At 37.1% G+C, this 14,849-nt stretch overlaps 2 protein-coding genes across 2 annotated transcripts; both read left to right on the forward strand.

The window, feature by feature from the left end:
* Positions 1-1,486: 1,486 nt before the first annotated feature.
* Positions 1,487-2,000, forward strand: mtbl (metallothionein-B-like). The gene is made up of 3 exons (NM_001201469.1): positions 1,487-1,610; positions 1,686-1,751; positions 1,835-2,000. Exons 1-3 carry the CDS (start codon positions 1,586-1,588, stop codon positions 1,933-1,935), a joined length of 192 nt encoding a protein of 63 aa, NP_001188398.1. The 5' UTR covers positions 1,487-1,585; the 3' UTR covers positions 1,936-2,000.
* A 3,740-nt stretch (positions 2,001-5,740) lies between these two features.
* Positions 5,741-14,695, forward strand: tmppe (transmembrane protein with metallophosphoesterase domain). The gene is made up of 5 exons (NM_001080043.2): positions 5,741-6,866; positions 8,465-8,575; positions 9,892-10,057; positions 10,166-10,305; positions 13,334-14,695. The coding sequence occupies exons 1-5, from the start codon at positions 6,161-6,163 to the stop codon at positions 13,522-13,524; spliced, it is 1,314 nt and encodes a 437-aa protein (NP_001073512.2). The 5' UTR covers positions 5,741-6,160; the 3' UTR covers positions 13,525-14,695.
* The last annotated feature ends 154 nt before the right edge of the window (positions 14,696-14,849 follow it).

Here is a 14,849-nt window from a genome sequence, read left to right on the forward strand (position 1 = left end):
AATATTGCACATTATGACAAGTTTTGCTTGTCAACTGAAAACGTGATAGATAAAATAGGTTTTTGTTCTGAATTGGAGTATTATAAAGTTTTCCTACTGGCGAATGACTTGATCTAGTGAGTTGTCTGCTGTCATGACATCAGAAGGCGTGGCTTTGGATGGCAAGGGAGGGACTGTGTTTCAAAGATGTTATGTTAAGAATTAGCATTTTGGCAGATCACCTACTGCACCTTTAAGATAAGTACTTTAAGTAATATTTAGCTTATTTTCTTATGATGCCAATTTATATTTATGCATTGGTCACTATCTATTTATTTCCTGTTTTTGAGCAAGGACCCTAATCATTTTAAGATTTACTCTAAAAGTTAAATGTGGGTCTATTAAAAAAAAACACTGACCATTTTATTGTTTAATTTTTATTTTTAATTATTGAGTTTATTATTCTAAAATCTACAAAAATTACATTTTCAATTTACAAAACACATTTTTTTTATTGTGAAAATATCAAAGTCATAAATTTAGGAAAAGTTTAAGATTTGAAGTCAATTTCCCATGACAGGTGAACAGGTGACAAATGAACATTTTAACTGCCACTTTCAGTCAAAATATTAATAATAATAAATAAATATACCGTTGGGGTGGCACGATGGCTCAGTGGTTAGCACTGTTGCCTCACAGTAAAAAGGTTGCTGGTTTGAGCTCCGACTGGGCCAGTTAGCTTATCTGTGGAATTTGCATTTTCTTCTACTTTGGGTTCTCCGGTTTCCCCCACAGTCCAAAGACGCTGTAGGTGAATTGAATAAACTAAAATGCCCATAGTGTATGGGTGTTTTCCAGTCCTGAGTTCCGGCTGGAAGGGCATCCGCTGCGTAAAACAAATTGGATAAGTTGGCGGTACATACCTGATTAATAAATGAACTAAGCCAGGGAAAAATGATTGAATGAATGATAAATACAGTTCATATTAAATGATTACCTGTGGCTTCTGACGATACACTGGGCTCTTTTGAAGTGAAACACTCGGTCTGTGCAACAATTCTTTTACAGATTTATTATCCAAAGCCTTGGCAAACGCTCCTTAATGCTTTCAGGATAGTCAGAGCACAGGCAATATCATATCATATATTAAAAACATATATCTCAAATATGTGAAAAGACTTCCAAATTGAGATTGCACTCACAACATCTTTCAATATAGCTTGCTGCATCCATCACTGACAGGTGCCAAGAGCCTGTCGACATTGACTTGCATTCTTATATCGCCAAGCTAAAAATCTTCAATATTCTTACATCTTTAATGGCCTGAGGTTGATCAAGTAGTTATGTTTATGCGAACAATCCATTTATTGAGTGAGATTGCAGTTCATGCCTCACACACACACACACACACACACACACACACACACACACACACACACACACACACACACACACACACACACACACACACACACACACACACACACACACGCATCATATGATGGTCATTGGTCACACGTGATTGTGACGCACGACGGAGCGATTCCATTTAATTCCACAAGACTTCCACGAAAGCATCATACATCGTTGGACCTACGGTGTAAAGATGGACCAGTGTGACTGCTCCAAATGTAAGTATATGAGCCATTTATAAGTAATACGAGCAAATATTTATGAACCGTAATCACTGCATCTCTGTGTTGTAGCTGGATCTTGTAACTGCGGAGACAACTGCAAGTGCACTAACTGCTCATGCGCACACGACAAGAAAAGTGAGCCGATTAACTAACGCTTTAAATCATTGAAAGAGAGTTATGCAGAATTCAGTCAGTTTTCCCCCTTTTCGTCCCGGCAGGTTGCGGCAGTTGTCCGTCTGAGTGCAGTAAGGGCAAGAAGGACTGCGAGAGCGCGTGCAAGGACAAGGAGAAATCCTGCACCACACACTGCTGCAAATGAAGACCCTGTAATGCGCTGTGACACCACATGTGCTCCTTTAATATTAAAACCCATTCTGTCTAGTTCTCCCGCGGTTGTTTTGATTATTTATGAATGTGCTTTTTGAGCTGTAACAGCATTTCTCATTCATGCGTGGCACTCAGGGTGCGATTTATGCATTGGTGATCAGGGGGGTCCAATTTTTGGTAAGTTTTCAGTGAATCAAATGTATCGATTTACTGAAATGACATCATATTTATTTAATGACAAATGTAAGTTTTCAGTGTTTTCAGTTTTAATTATTTATATTATTATTGAAGATACAGATCAGGGAAAACTATTTCTCACTATTAAAGGGCTGATTCCCATACATCTTTTGCTGGCGTCCTTAAGGAATCAATCCTTGTTTATTTTATTTATTTATTTATTTATTTATTTATTTATTTTTTGGGGGGGGGGGGGGGTATTTTGCACCATGGTGATACTTTTAAAACAGATTGAGACGACAAAATGATCCGCAAGAACAGAGCTGGTTGAAAATTCTTTCTCTTGCACACATAAGGGTTCACATAGAACAAAGAACCTTTCAGTGAGCGCTTCTAAAGAACCATTATAATCTGAAAAAAAACAACATTTTCCAATATAAAGAGGCGTTTGTGGAATAAACCACACCAAAGGCCCTAAGGTTTTTTTAATCTTATTTTTTGCAGTGATGCCGTTATACAAGAACTATTTTGCCCCTCTAAAAACTTTCAGTGGGCTATTATTAAAGGAATCATATTAGTTCTTAGTGTAAAGAATGAAAACAAAACATTTTTTCAGTATAAGAAATCTGGCATCGAATGCTACTTTGATGCTAAAATTTCTTTATGTACCAATCAAGAAACCTGTATTTTTAAGAGTAAGCTTTCATGTATGTTTTATGTTCTTAACCCTTTAACTGCCCGCCAAGAATAAAATGTTTGAATTGTATTTCTTAACTCCTAATTTCACAAGTTAAAACACTTAATGCAATTTTTAACATTTCTAAAATATCAGCCTCTATCAAATGATAGATATGTCCGTTTATACCTGAATTAATACAAAAATTTAAAAATTAGAAAATATGAAATGTAAGGCCAATTCATTTGAAAACATAATCAAAAAACATTTTTGATCGGAACCAATAGCCTAGTGGTTAGTGCGTCGACACATAGCACTAAGGTGGTTGCGGTGACCTGAGTTTGATTCTAGGCTCGAGATCCTTTGCCAATCCTTCCCCTAATTCTGCTCCTTACACTTTCCTGTCTGTAAATCTCTACTGTCCTATTAATAAAGGTAAAAACCCCTGAAAAATAATTGTATATTAAAAAAAACAAAAACATTTTTGAATACTAAATCATCTTAATTTTTTTAAGTATGTTATAAAATACTTCAGAATCTCATTTAACACGTTTTCTTGTTTTGTTTTAACAATAAAACCAAAATCAAGTGTAGTCAGGGGCAGATTTAGTGATTTTGGGGTCCTAAGCAACCGGTCAAGAGGCCCGAAAGTTCTAAAAAGCACCTTGTGTAAAAATTTTTTGTTATTTTGCTGTTTTTTTTTTTTTTTACAACATTTGATTTCATTGTCTACATTTCATCTTTATGCAAAACAATAACCTGTAAAGCACCTTTTAAAACTATTTGTTTTCTTAAATTAACTTCACAACTAAACATAATAATTGAACTATATCATTTTTAAAACGAAATCTTTACTAATTTGACTGCTAGACTGCTATATGATTAAAGGTGGGTTACACATTTGTGCAGATATAGTAATTATATTTAAATAAAAAAATTGTTTACCCTCACCGTACAAAATATGATGTTATATATATAATTTAGTATCATTTATACTTATAGGTATTTATTTGGGGACCCTCAGATTTCCTGGGGTCCTAAGCAGCTGCTTCCCTTGCTTATGGGTTAAATCCAGCCCCGAGTGTAGTAGTGCAGCAGGATTATGTTTGTTTGATTTTCTTTTAAACCAACAATGCTGTGCCTAAACCATTATTTAAAACAGTCGGTCTTTAAATGAGTTTAACACTTATTATTTAAAACAGTCAAAACATGGTCAGACGTTTGGTAGAGCAGGTGGTTAAATGTAGAAACATTACTTTCAACTGTTTTTATTTCCTACAATTGCAAACGGTTAAAATGCAAGTGAGGGGTGCGCATTATGCTTTTAATTTACATAGACCAGGCTTTATATGCCAAGAGCTTTTAGATATGATGATCCTTTTGTGTGGCATCTATGGAAAATAATCTGTATTTTTTTTCTATGGTGACCAGTTACAGCTTAAAAATTAAGGTTACAATAGGGTGTTTTTAAAGTAATGGTTCCTCAGAGAAAAGTTTTGGTGAAAAGTTCTAAGAACACTTTTTTATAGTGTGAAAAACATTTATAGTGTGAAAAATTATTTATAGTATATAACATTATTTTGTGGGATAAAAAGTTTCCATAGATGTTAAAGTGTCTTCATGGAACCATCAAGTCAACAAATAACTATTAAGAGTCCAAAATCAAACAAAAAGTGCTCAGGGGTAGCTTAAATAATGTATCGATGCTCTTTGGGTAAAAGATTCATCAGAATAAACAGCAAAAGTCAATTTAAGGCACTTAAAAATGTGGAAAAAATATTAAAAAGCCTTTGTTGACATGGCTATTCCTTAAAACTGTGCCTAAGCATTTCAGCAAACACTTGCAAATCAGGGTAATGACCTATGTAATAGGATATTAAGGCTATTACTACATAACCTTTATTTTTAAAAGTTTGGATGTTTGCAGACAGCCCCTGGCTGGTTCCCTTTGACATTCACATGAATGCCCTTCAGAAGCCTGATGTGTGCAGCTGTTGCGGTAAACACTAAATAAATAAATAAAGTATTTCCTCCAAGTAAAGAAACATCCTTTAAACAGCTTTCAAATTTTAGCAAAGTAAACAAAAAAAAAGGCTGTAATTAGAGGATTATAACAAGGGAATTACATACTTAAGAACCAACAAGAAAATAATAAGGAATAAGGAAACTTTTTCTTATTCCTTTTGTGCATTAACAGAATATTGCTGAGCAAAAGATAAACAATAAGGATTTAGAGAATGAAATATACTCAATAATGCATACTATAATTGAGAAACAGACAGAAACACATGTACATAAAGAAAAAACGAAAAATACAAACTAGCTGTACCTCTGTGCCTTGCTTAAAGGGATTGTTCACCCCCAAAAAGAGAATGATCTCACCATTTATTCTTCCTTGTGTGGTTTTAAACCTTTAAAACTTTCTTCTTTTGAACACAACATAAGATACTTTTAAATGCTGTAAAGAATTAAAAAATACATTATTATGGAAATTAATAGATAACCATTTTTAAAAATATCTTCGTGTTAAACAATAAGGCGAAAGCCTTTAAACATGCAAAGGGTGCGTAAATGTTGACAGAGGCTTCGTTTTTGGGTGAAAACCGTCTAGAATTTCTTATAATCTTTAGGCCCTTTTTATATAGGGTCCTGGCTGAAATTAAGGAGGCGGATGTTCTAAATTGTATTTGTCAATAAATCTTTTAATATTTAAAGTAAAAAATCTTATTAATGTAGGCCTACTCCAACATTACCTAAGTAAAAGTTGGAAAGATGTATTTTTCATCGTATCCAAATCATATTTCAGAGCAAAATGGCAAACGCTCAACGGTTTCACCATATTACAAACCATGGCAGGAAATGGAGGTTTTATTGTAGTAAAATGTTGCAGGTCTGACGTTACGTTGCTCAAATTCCTCCAACCTGGTTTAAGAGCGTCACATTTAGCCACGCCCCCGCTGCGTGACAAGCCAATGATTTTATCGCACACACTTGTCACGCAGAAGACCCAGGCTGTCAAATGACTGACGTGTATGTATCAAATTTGTTTACAAATTGTGTAGTGGACGATTTTGTAGCTTGAGTTTCCAGCAGTGTCTTTATGAGCTTTTTAACCAGAGAACCTCGAACAGTACTGCTGTCATCACAGCGGCCATCACGCCTTTGTCTACGGAAGTAGTTTTGTGCTGTCCCACTTAACAGGATAACGCATTATTATTATTTACAAGTAACCGACTATTATCGGAAGGTATGAAGAATTCTCTATTGTTGTCATAAGTCATTGCGTGCTGCCATAAGGCTGCATGCGGCATATTGGCTGTGGACTGTACCGGGGTCAGTGACCGGGGCGCATATGCCGGTCAGTATGTTCGGATTCGGACGCCTCTCCGCCGAGGGCAAAGTCGGAATCGCATCGGGGGTCGTGTTTTTCTCTATGCTTATATCCAGAACATTAATCTCGGAGCGGGTCGACAAAGGCACGCGCGCGTTGCTGTTCCGCGTGCAGTTTCTGCTGTTCATCAACTCGCTGCTGCTGCTGGGCTCGCTGTACCTCTGGAAGCGCGTGGTGAAGCGGCTGTGCGGAGCCCGAGCTGCGCCTTCCGTCCCGCAGAGATGCTGGAGGATTATTGTCCTGCTGTTCCTCGCGCTCGTGCACGGCAGCTACCTGTGCATGTTTTTCCTCGTAGATACCGAGCCACACTGGCTCTCGCTGCTGAGTTTCTCCTGTTTGGGTGTTTATGTCATCCTGCTGTTCTTCCTATTTGTTTTTGGCTGCCTAAATCGCCTTGGCAAGCTTCTGTCCCGCAGCAGAAGTGCGGAGGATGCGGTCGCGAGCGGATCATTCAGACAGACTGTGTTGGCTTTGATAATAACTGCAGTGCTGGCAGTGTATGGGTTGGTAAATGCAGCCCAGCCTCCTAAAGTGGTTGATGTAGAGATCCCAGTAGAGAAGCTCCCCGAGTCTCTGAACGGGCTCAGGTTGGTGCTTCTGTCCGATATTCATCTGGGACCTACTGTGGGCCGCTCCAAACTGCAGCGCATTGTGTCTATGGTGAATGAGCTCAACCCAGGTAATTATGTCTCATTATAGGCTTAACTATCAGTGTTTTGATGTGTTAAAGGGATGACATTTTGTCATCGTTTACTCAGCCTTATGTCATTCCCCAAAGTCATGTACTTTCTCATGTATAATATATTTTAATACATGTAGAAGAATGTTTTTAACTTTAAGTATCAAGTGGTTATTACCTTCAAAACATTTTCACATCCTTCTAGCAATTCAGTGGTCCAAATGTATTCATTCATTCGTTCATTTTCTTTTCGGCTTAGTCCTATTTTTAATAGGGGGTTGCCACAGCAGAATGAACCGCTAAAGTATCCAGCACATGTTTTACGCAGCGGATGCCCTTTCAGCTGCAACCCATCTCTGGGAAACATCCATACACACTCAATCACACTCATACACTACAGAAAATTTAGCTTATTCAATTCTATCCTATAGCGCATGTCTTTGGACTGTTGGGGAAACCGGAGCACCCGGAGGAAACCCATGCGAACACGGGGAGAACATGCAAACTCCACACAGAAATGCCAACTGACCCAGCTGAGGCTGGAACCAGCATCCTTCTAGCTGTAAGGCGACAGCACTACATACTTCGCCACCGCGTTCAAATGTAGGTATTTTTAATATTCTGTGGAAGCTGTAGAACCAAGAAAAGTTCGTCTTATCAAAATGTTCAGTCTGAACGTTATGACAGGCTGCCCTACCTGCCTGTCAAAATATGTAACTGCGGACTTCTGCGCACCCTGTTTAAGCAGAAAGGATTGCTTTATCTGAGTGTTCACGGACACAGTTCAGATCGAGAAGTAGCTACAGGCAAAAGTCAACAACCTACCTTCTTTTTAAGACTGGCATTGTGATTACTTAGTGAATATAAAGTTTTCTTTCTGGTGAATTTTACCTGATGTATTGTAGTTATGCTGTCTAACTGCACGCGGGATGTAGGGATGCAGAGTGGGATGTAGGCTTTCAGTGCTATTAGGCTAATGTTATTATTTTCAAGTTTTTTAATGTCATGTAATGTAATGTGTATTTAAATTGCACATTTATCATGTATGACCATACACCCAAAGCGCTTCATCAGGGCGCTCTCTTCACACCACCACCAGTGTGCAGCATACACTTTGATGGACAACAACTACTCTTTACGAGAAGTGCCATGGGATTTTTAATGACCACAGAGAGTTAGGACCTCGGTTTAATGTCTCATCCAAAATGACATAGCTCACTTACAGTATTGTGTCCCCTTCACTTTACTGGGCCATTAGGACTCACACAGACTGCAGATCGAGCTTGACCACTTACACCACTTCCAACATTAACTTCGTTTTCTCATGTGGTCTCCCATCCAGGCCCTGACCAGGCTCAGCCCTACTTAGCTTCAGTGAGTAAACAGTCTTGAACCGCAGGCTGATATAGCTGTGGCATTTATTTTTCCAAAGTCATAGGAAACCAGTATCCCTCTTTATATTTTTTAGTTTTTTCATAAAACATTAGTTATACAGGTTTGGAATGACAATAAAGGTGAGCAAATGATGACTTTTTTTTTATATTTGGATGAATTATTTTAACATGTACCTGACGTTGAATGTAACTCTGTTGCTATAGATGTGGTGGTGATTGTCGGTGATCTGACTGACTCTCAGGTGTCTCGGTTGAGGAGCGCTGCAGAACCACTGGGACAAATGAAGCCTCGACTGGGCTCCTATTTTGCTACAGGTCAGTCTTAAAGTCCCCCTGAAATCAAAATATACGTTTTTTGGGGGTGTTGGTATCAATATGTTAGTTTTAGGGTTTGCTATAAATGTGATCCAGACCGATTGCAAAATTCTCATTTAGAAGATAACGGTTTTCAAAACGTGCAGTTTCTCACCTCAGCTAAAATTAATAAATAAATAAATAAATAAATAAATAAATAAATAAATAAATAAATAAATTCATTCATTCATTCATTTATTCATTCATTCATTTTTTAATTTTCTTCATCCATGCTTTAATGATTTCCATGACATACCCATCAGTGACACAAGCTGCATGGCCTCCCACAGAAGTGAAGGCAGGGTCTATGCTGGGTTTATTGGTGTTGAAATTATATTGTTTGCAAAAAAAAACCTACTATTAATTCATTAAAAATGTAATTTAAAAACAGACTTAAGTCATACTGATGAAATTAAAACATGATTCAAAACAGTAAGTATTTCACTCTTATCTAACAAAACATTGTCCCTTTGTTAAAGAGAGAAAGCATTTGCCTGTTTCTTTGAACTTAAATGCTAAAAATTAAATGGCATCCAGATACTTGCCTCTGGGATTTCTTTTAAATTTGTTTTGTTAATATATTAATTGTTTAAGTGAAACATATTTCATGTAGGCCTATGTATTTTTAATCATCTTATATATATATATATATATATATATATATATATATATATATATACACACACACACACACACACACACACACACACACACACACACACACAGTTGAAGTCAGAATTATTAGCCCCCCTGAATTATTAGCGCCCCTGTTTATTTTTTTCCCCAATTTCTGTTTAATGGAGGGAAGATTGTTTCAGCATATTTCTAAGCATAAAAGTTTTAAAAACCTATTTCTAATAACTGATTTATTTTATCTTTGTCATGATGACAGTAAATAATATTTTACTCTATACAGCTTAAAGTGTAATTTAAAGGCTTAACTAGGGTAATAAGGTGAACTAGGCAGGTTATGGTAACTAGGCAAGTTATTGTATAACAATGGTTTGTTCTGTAGACTATCAAAAAAAAATTAGCTTAAAGGGGCTAATAATTTTGTCCCAAAAATGTTTTTTTAAGAAATTAAAAACTGCTTTTATTCTAGCCGAAATAAAACAAATAAGACATTTTCCAGAAAAAAAATTATAATTAATTTCTGGTGATATTAATGTTCAAGTCCATACCCGCTTGAAAATAAAAATTGTATCATATTATTGCAGCTGGCCATAGTTGCATGATCAACGGGGTTTAACTAAATGTCAAATTTTAATTTCTTTCAGGCAATCACGACTACTACACTGCTGATGTGGAAGGATGGTTTGAGCTCTTACACTCAATGGGCATCGAGGCTCTTCACAACAGCCATGCAAAAGTCTTCCGCCCTGAGCGAACTGAAGACTGGATTTGCCTTGCTGGTATCGATGACCTCGAGGCCCGCATGCTACGGTAAGTCCATGGTGATGTCATCAGCACTCTTATTTGAATACATACAAATCTGGTGCATATTGTGTGCCTTACACTGGGCCTGCGTTAATGGTGCTGCTTTGCTTAAAGGTACCCAGGCCATGGCATGGATGTTGAGAAAGCTCTCAACGGCTGCACCACAGAAAGCCCTATTATTCTTCTTGCACATCAGCCTCATGCTGCCAAACAGGCCCTCCAGCAGCGGCCAGACATCAGCCTGGTGCTCTCAGGTAAGTAAAGATCAATTCAAATATTGTGGTGTTTTGGATGCTTTTTCTTGTTTGTCAAATGAAATATTAAGAGTGTATTGCTGAAGCATTAGGGAGTCTTCACACTCATAGTTCATTTCATTTGATTACTTTGGTCTGCAGTAAAAATAAAATGTTTCATCCTTGTTAGTAAAGCATTCACAGTGTCATTTTGAACTTTAAGATAAAGAACTTTTGAAAAGTCTTCTGTCCTTTTTATGGTTGCATCTTGTGACATCATCTCCTTTTAATAGTTTGTTTAGATGTTTCTGGTCCCCTTTGTCTGCATATTTCAATCAAACCACAAAAAAAGTTTATTTGACCGTGCACTGAAACCCACTGATTTAACATGGGAACTTCCCAAATTCTATATACAGTGCATGCGGAAAATATTAATAGCACTTCACTTTTGTATTAATAGCACTTCACTTTTTCCACATTTTTTATGTTACAGCCTTTTTCCAAAACAGATTAAATTCATTTATTTCCTCAATTCTACACACAATTCCCCATAATGACAATTTGAAAAAAATATTTTTTTGGATTGTTGCAAATGTATTAAAAATTAAAAATCTGAAAAATCACATGTACATCAGTATTGAGTCTTTGCTCAATACTTTGTTGATGCACATTTGGCAGCAAATACAGCCTCAAGTCTTTATGAATATGATGCCACAAGCTTGGCACACCTGTGTTTGGGAATTTTTGCCCATTCCTCTTCGCAGTACCTCTCAAGCTCTGTCAGGTTGGATGGGAAGCGACTGTGTACAGCCATTTTCAGATCTCTCCAGAGATATTCAATAGGATTTAGGTCTGGGCTCTGACTGGGCCACTCAAGGACAGATGGTTGTCCTTCTGCAAAGTTGTCCTCTCTCCACAGGAGAACGCTGGAGCTCAGACAGAGTGACCATCAGGTTATTGATGATCACCTCCCTGATTAAGGCCCTTCTCCCCGATCATCTAGCTTAGATGGTCGGCCAGCTCTAGGAAGAGTCCTGGTGGTTCTAAACATCTTCAACTCATGGATGATAAGCTGTGCTCATTGGAACTTTCAGAGCAGCAGAAATTTTTCTGTAACCTTCCCCAGCCATGTGCCTCGAGACAATTCTGTCTCGGAGGTCCACAGACAATTCCTTTGTCTACATGCTTGGTTTGTGCTTTGACATGCACTGTCAAACCTGGAACCTTATATAGACAGGTGCATGTCTTTTCAAATCATTTCCAAACAACTGAATTTACCACAGGTGAACTCCAATTAAGCTGCTGAGATGTTACCCCAATTAACATCTCCAGAATGATCAGTGGAAACAGAATGTACCTGAGCTTAATTTAGAACTTCACGGCAAATGCTGTGAATACTGATGTACATGTGATTTTTCAGGTTTTTTATTTTTAATAATTTTGCAACAATTTAAAAAAATATTTTTGTGTGTGTAGAATTTTAAGGAAATAAATGAATTCAATCCATTTTGGAATAAGGCTGTAACATAAAAAAATGTGGAAAAAGTGAAGCGCTATGAATACTTTCCGCATGCACTGTTACTATTAGAATAGCCATAGCAGCCATTGTGACAATTTATATAAGACTTATTACAGAATTGTATTTTTGCCAGGTCATGTTTACATTTGGAGCTTTTACTTAGATTTTAGATTTAAACTTTAAATGTCTGTCGTCATATTATATGGAGTCAGTACCCTGAAAATACAATGTGTTTTGTACTACATAGCCTGTAATTGTGTATGAGTTATTAGACTGTCCCCGAAGAAGCACAGCTCACTTTGTCTAGCAAGTGGAAGAGCAAATGTATTTTTTTATTGCAGTAAAAAAGTGTTTTTGAAAGTTTGAAAGACCGATTTTTAACTTTTTAAGAAAAGTTATGTTTTGCTATCAGAAAGGTATGTTTTTGTTTTGCTAGGCAACAGAGGCACACATATTCAAAGGCACAGGAAAAGGTAGTGGATGCAGAAATACAGGTTGTTGCCACTAAGGGATATAGCTGCGGCCGGAAGTTAACAAGAATTATTTATATTATTTATTAAATTACCCATTAATTTTATTTTAATTTCTACCTCTACCCCCGCCCTCACAGTAATGTAAAAGCAGTACTTAGTAAAATTATTAATATTATTTATTAAACTACAGATTGAATTGTATTTTATTAATGTCTACCTCTACCCCAGCCCTCACAGTCATGTAAAAATATTAATTATTGTTGTACAGTGTCACAAAAATTATGTTGTATTGATGTGAATATGGGTGGCGCTGTTGCCTAACCGCAATAAGGTCTGGTTCAAGCCTTGGCAGGATCAGTTGGCATTTCTGTGTGGAGTTTGCATGTTCTCCCTGTATTCACGTGGGTTTCCTCTGGCTGCTCCGGTTACCCCCACAAGTCCAAAGACATGCGCTATAGGTGAATTGGTTAAGCTAAATTGTCTGTAGTGTATGAGTGTGAATGCAGGAGTGTATGGGTGTTTCCCAGTGATGGGTTGCAGCTGGAAGGGCATCCGTTGCGTAAAAATTTGCTGGAAAAGTTGGCGGTTCATTCTGCTGTGGCGACCCCTGATTAATAAATGGACTAAGCCAAAAAGAAAATGAACGAATGAATGATGAGTATCTACATCTAGACTTTACCAGAAATGAATGTGGTTAATTTGTTTGTTTCAAGGTATATATAATATGCTCATTTTGTGTTTTGTCATTTTAATGCTCTAATGTTTTAAGGAAATATACACACATTTAGTAAAGTCAGGGTACTATACTATATGGATTTCATTTTAAGCTAATAAATTGCTAGAGTTAAAAATGGTCTAAATGACTGCATGGGTAGTTCTAGTTTTAGGGGTCTTGCATGTTTGGTGGGCAGTGGACACTAGGGTTTGGATGGCAACATTCACAAATGAACCACACTAACAGAGCAATCCCGCCAGAGGATGCTTTTTTTATCAAATTAAACCCGCCAAGTGTGTTCACACCCTAAATCTACTGAATGTAATTTTGTCTTTTGTGTAGGTCACACACACGCTGGTCAGCTGTTCCCCCTCACCATCCTGGCATTCCTAATGAATCCATTTTTCTGCGGACTCTACCGTGTCTCTGAACACACTATGGTCTACGTGACCCCTGGAACCGGTTATTATGGCATTCCAATGAGAATCGCAAGCCGTTCAGAAATTACAAACATTGTACTGAAACAGGCCTAAGAACCCCCACACTGTACAGTGCAGGGATCAGACACACATTCTCATTCATATATGTTTATTACCCCTGCATGCTGCCACACAAACAAGCACTCATGTATTGCATAGTAATGTACGCATCATCATTTGACATGTCAGTCTCATTCACCACTATCTGCTCAGGTTTGCACTATGATTTGCTTGAGCACAATATCATAACAGGTCTGATTCATTACATACAGAATGTGTAACAGTTTTAGTTGTTATTGTGTTATTTAAAAGCCCAATTCATTCACTGCACTGACAGCCAGCAACAGACATTTTGATCGGTTTGGCCAGATGAGTTTGTTTCCCCTGTTGCTGTCTGTCAGAGCTAGGCATGGGACGAGAACTGGTTTCAAGGTTTACCGCGGTTTGGAAAAGTCAAGGTATTAAAACCGCAAACAAATTATGATATGCCGTTCCTAAGGTATATGTTAGGTTTTTTTAAAGTGTTTTTTTTTCATGTATTGTAAAGAAATCTGTGTTTTAAAACAAATGAAGAGAGCAGAAGTCAATTATTTATTATCTATTATTTAGCTTGGCATGTTTATTGTTCCAAAATATTATAAGTGTTTATTAAAATGAAACGTATTGTGTTCAAAGGGGATAAAAGTTGTGTGTTTTTTTTGCTAAGACATCTATAAAGAACTTATTTTAGAGCAGTAATCACAATACCGTGATATTTTTATTCAAAGTTATCACACCGTCTGAAACTTACACCAGCCCATGCCTAGTCGGAGCCAGTTAAAAATGCTGAATTGTTGGTCTGGTGATGTAATGTCTGAGAAGTGACGTGTTGTAATCTGTTCATCTTGTGCGTTTCTCTGCACTGTGTGAATTGGGTTTTTCAATAAGTGTGGTATTGTAATTTGTTTGCCAAAATAGTCAGAAACTCAAGCACTTTAAAATGAGAATATTAAGATTCCAAAAGTGCCAGATTTTTTATTAATTTATATGTATTTGTACTGTTTTACCCAGGCCCTTTTCATTTATTTTAATTGCAGATCATAACAATCAGAATTCAGGGCACTGTTTCGACTATCACACTTATGTGAGTCAATCAGGGATTTCATCAAACATCTGTTTGTAACAAAAAACTTTTGTCCAGTAAGAATTAAAATGCCTTCATATTGTGAACTTCGAAGGTCCTGTTTTTGTTTGCTGTGTGATGTCATTTTAACTGAACCATGAAGACAAGGTGGGAAATAGAGTAGCTCCTGACCTTGTCAGATACAAGAGAGCATTTGATTGGTCAGAAGATTTGATTAGACCAACAGTATCTGGATGCAGCCTTTATGATGCAAGCT

This window comes from Danio rerio, chromosome 7 (assembly GCF_049306965.1).
Source record: "Danio rerio strain Tuebingen ecotype United States chromosome 7, GRCz12tu, whole genome shotgun sequence".
NCBI classification, from domain to species: domain Eukaryota; kingdom Metazoa; phylum Chordata; class Actinopteri; order Cypriniformes; family Danionidae; genus Danio; species Danio rerio.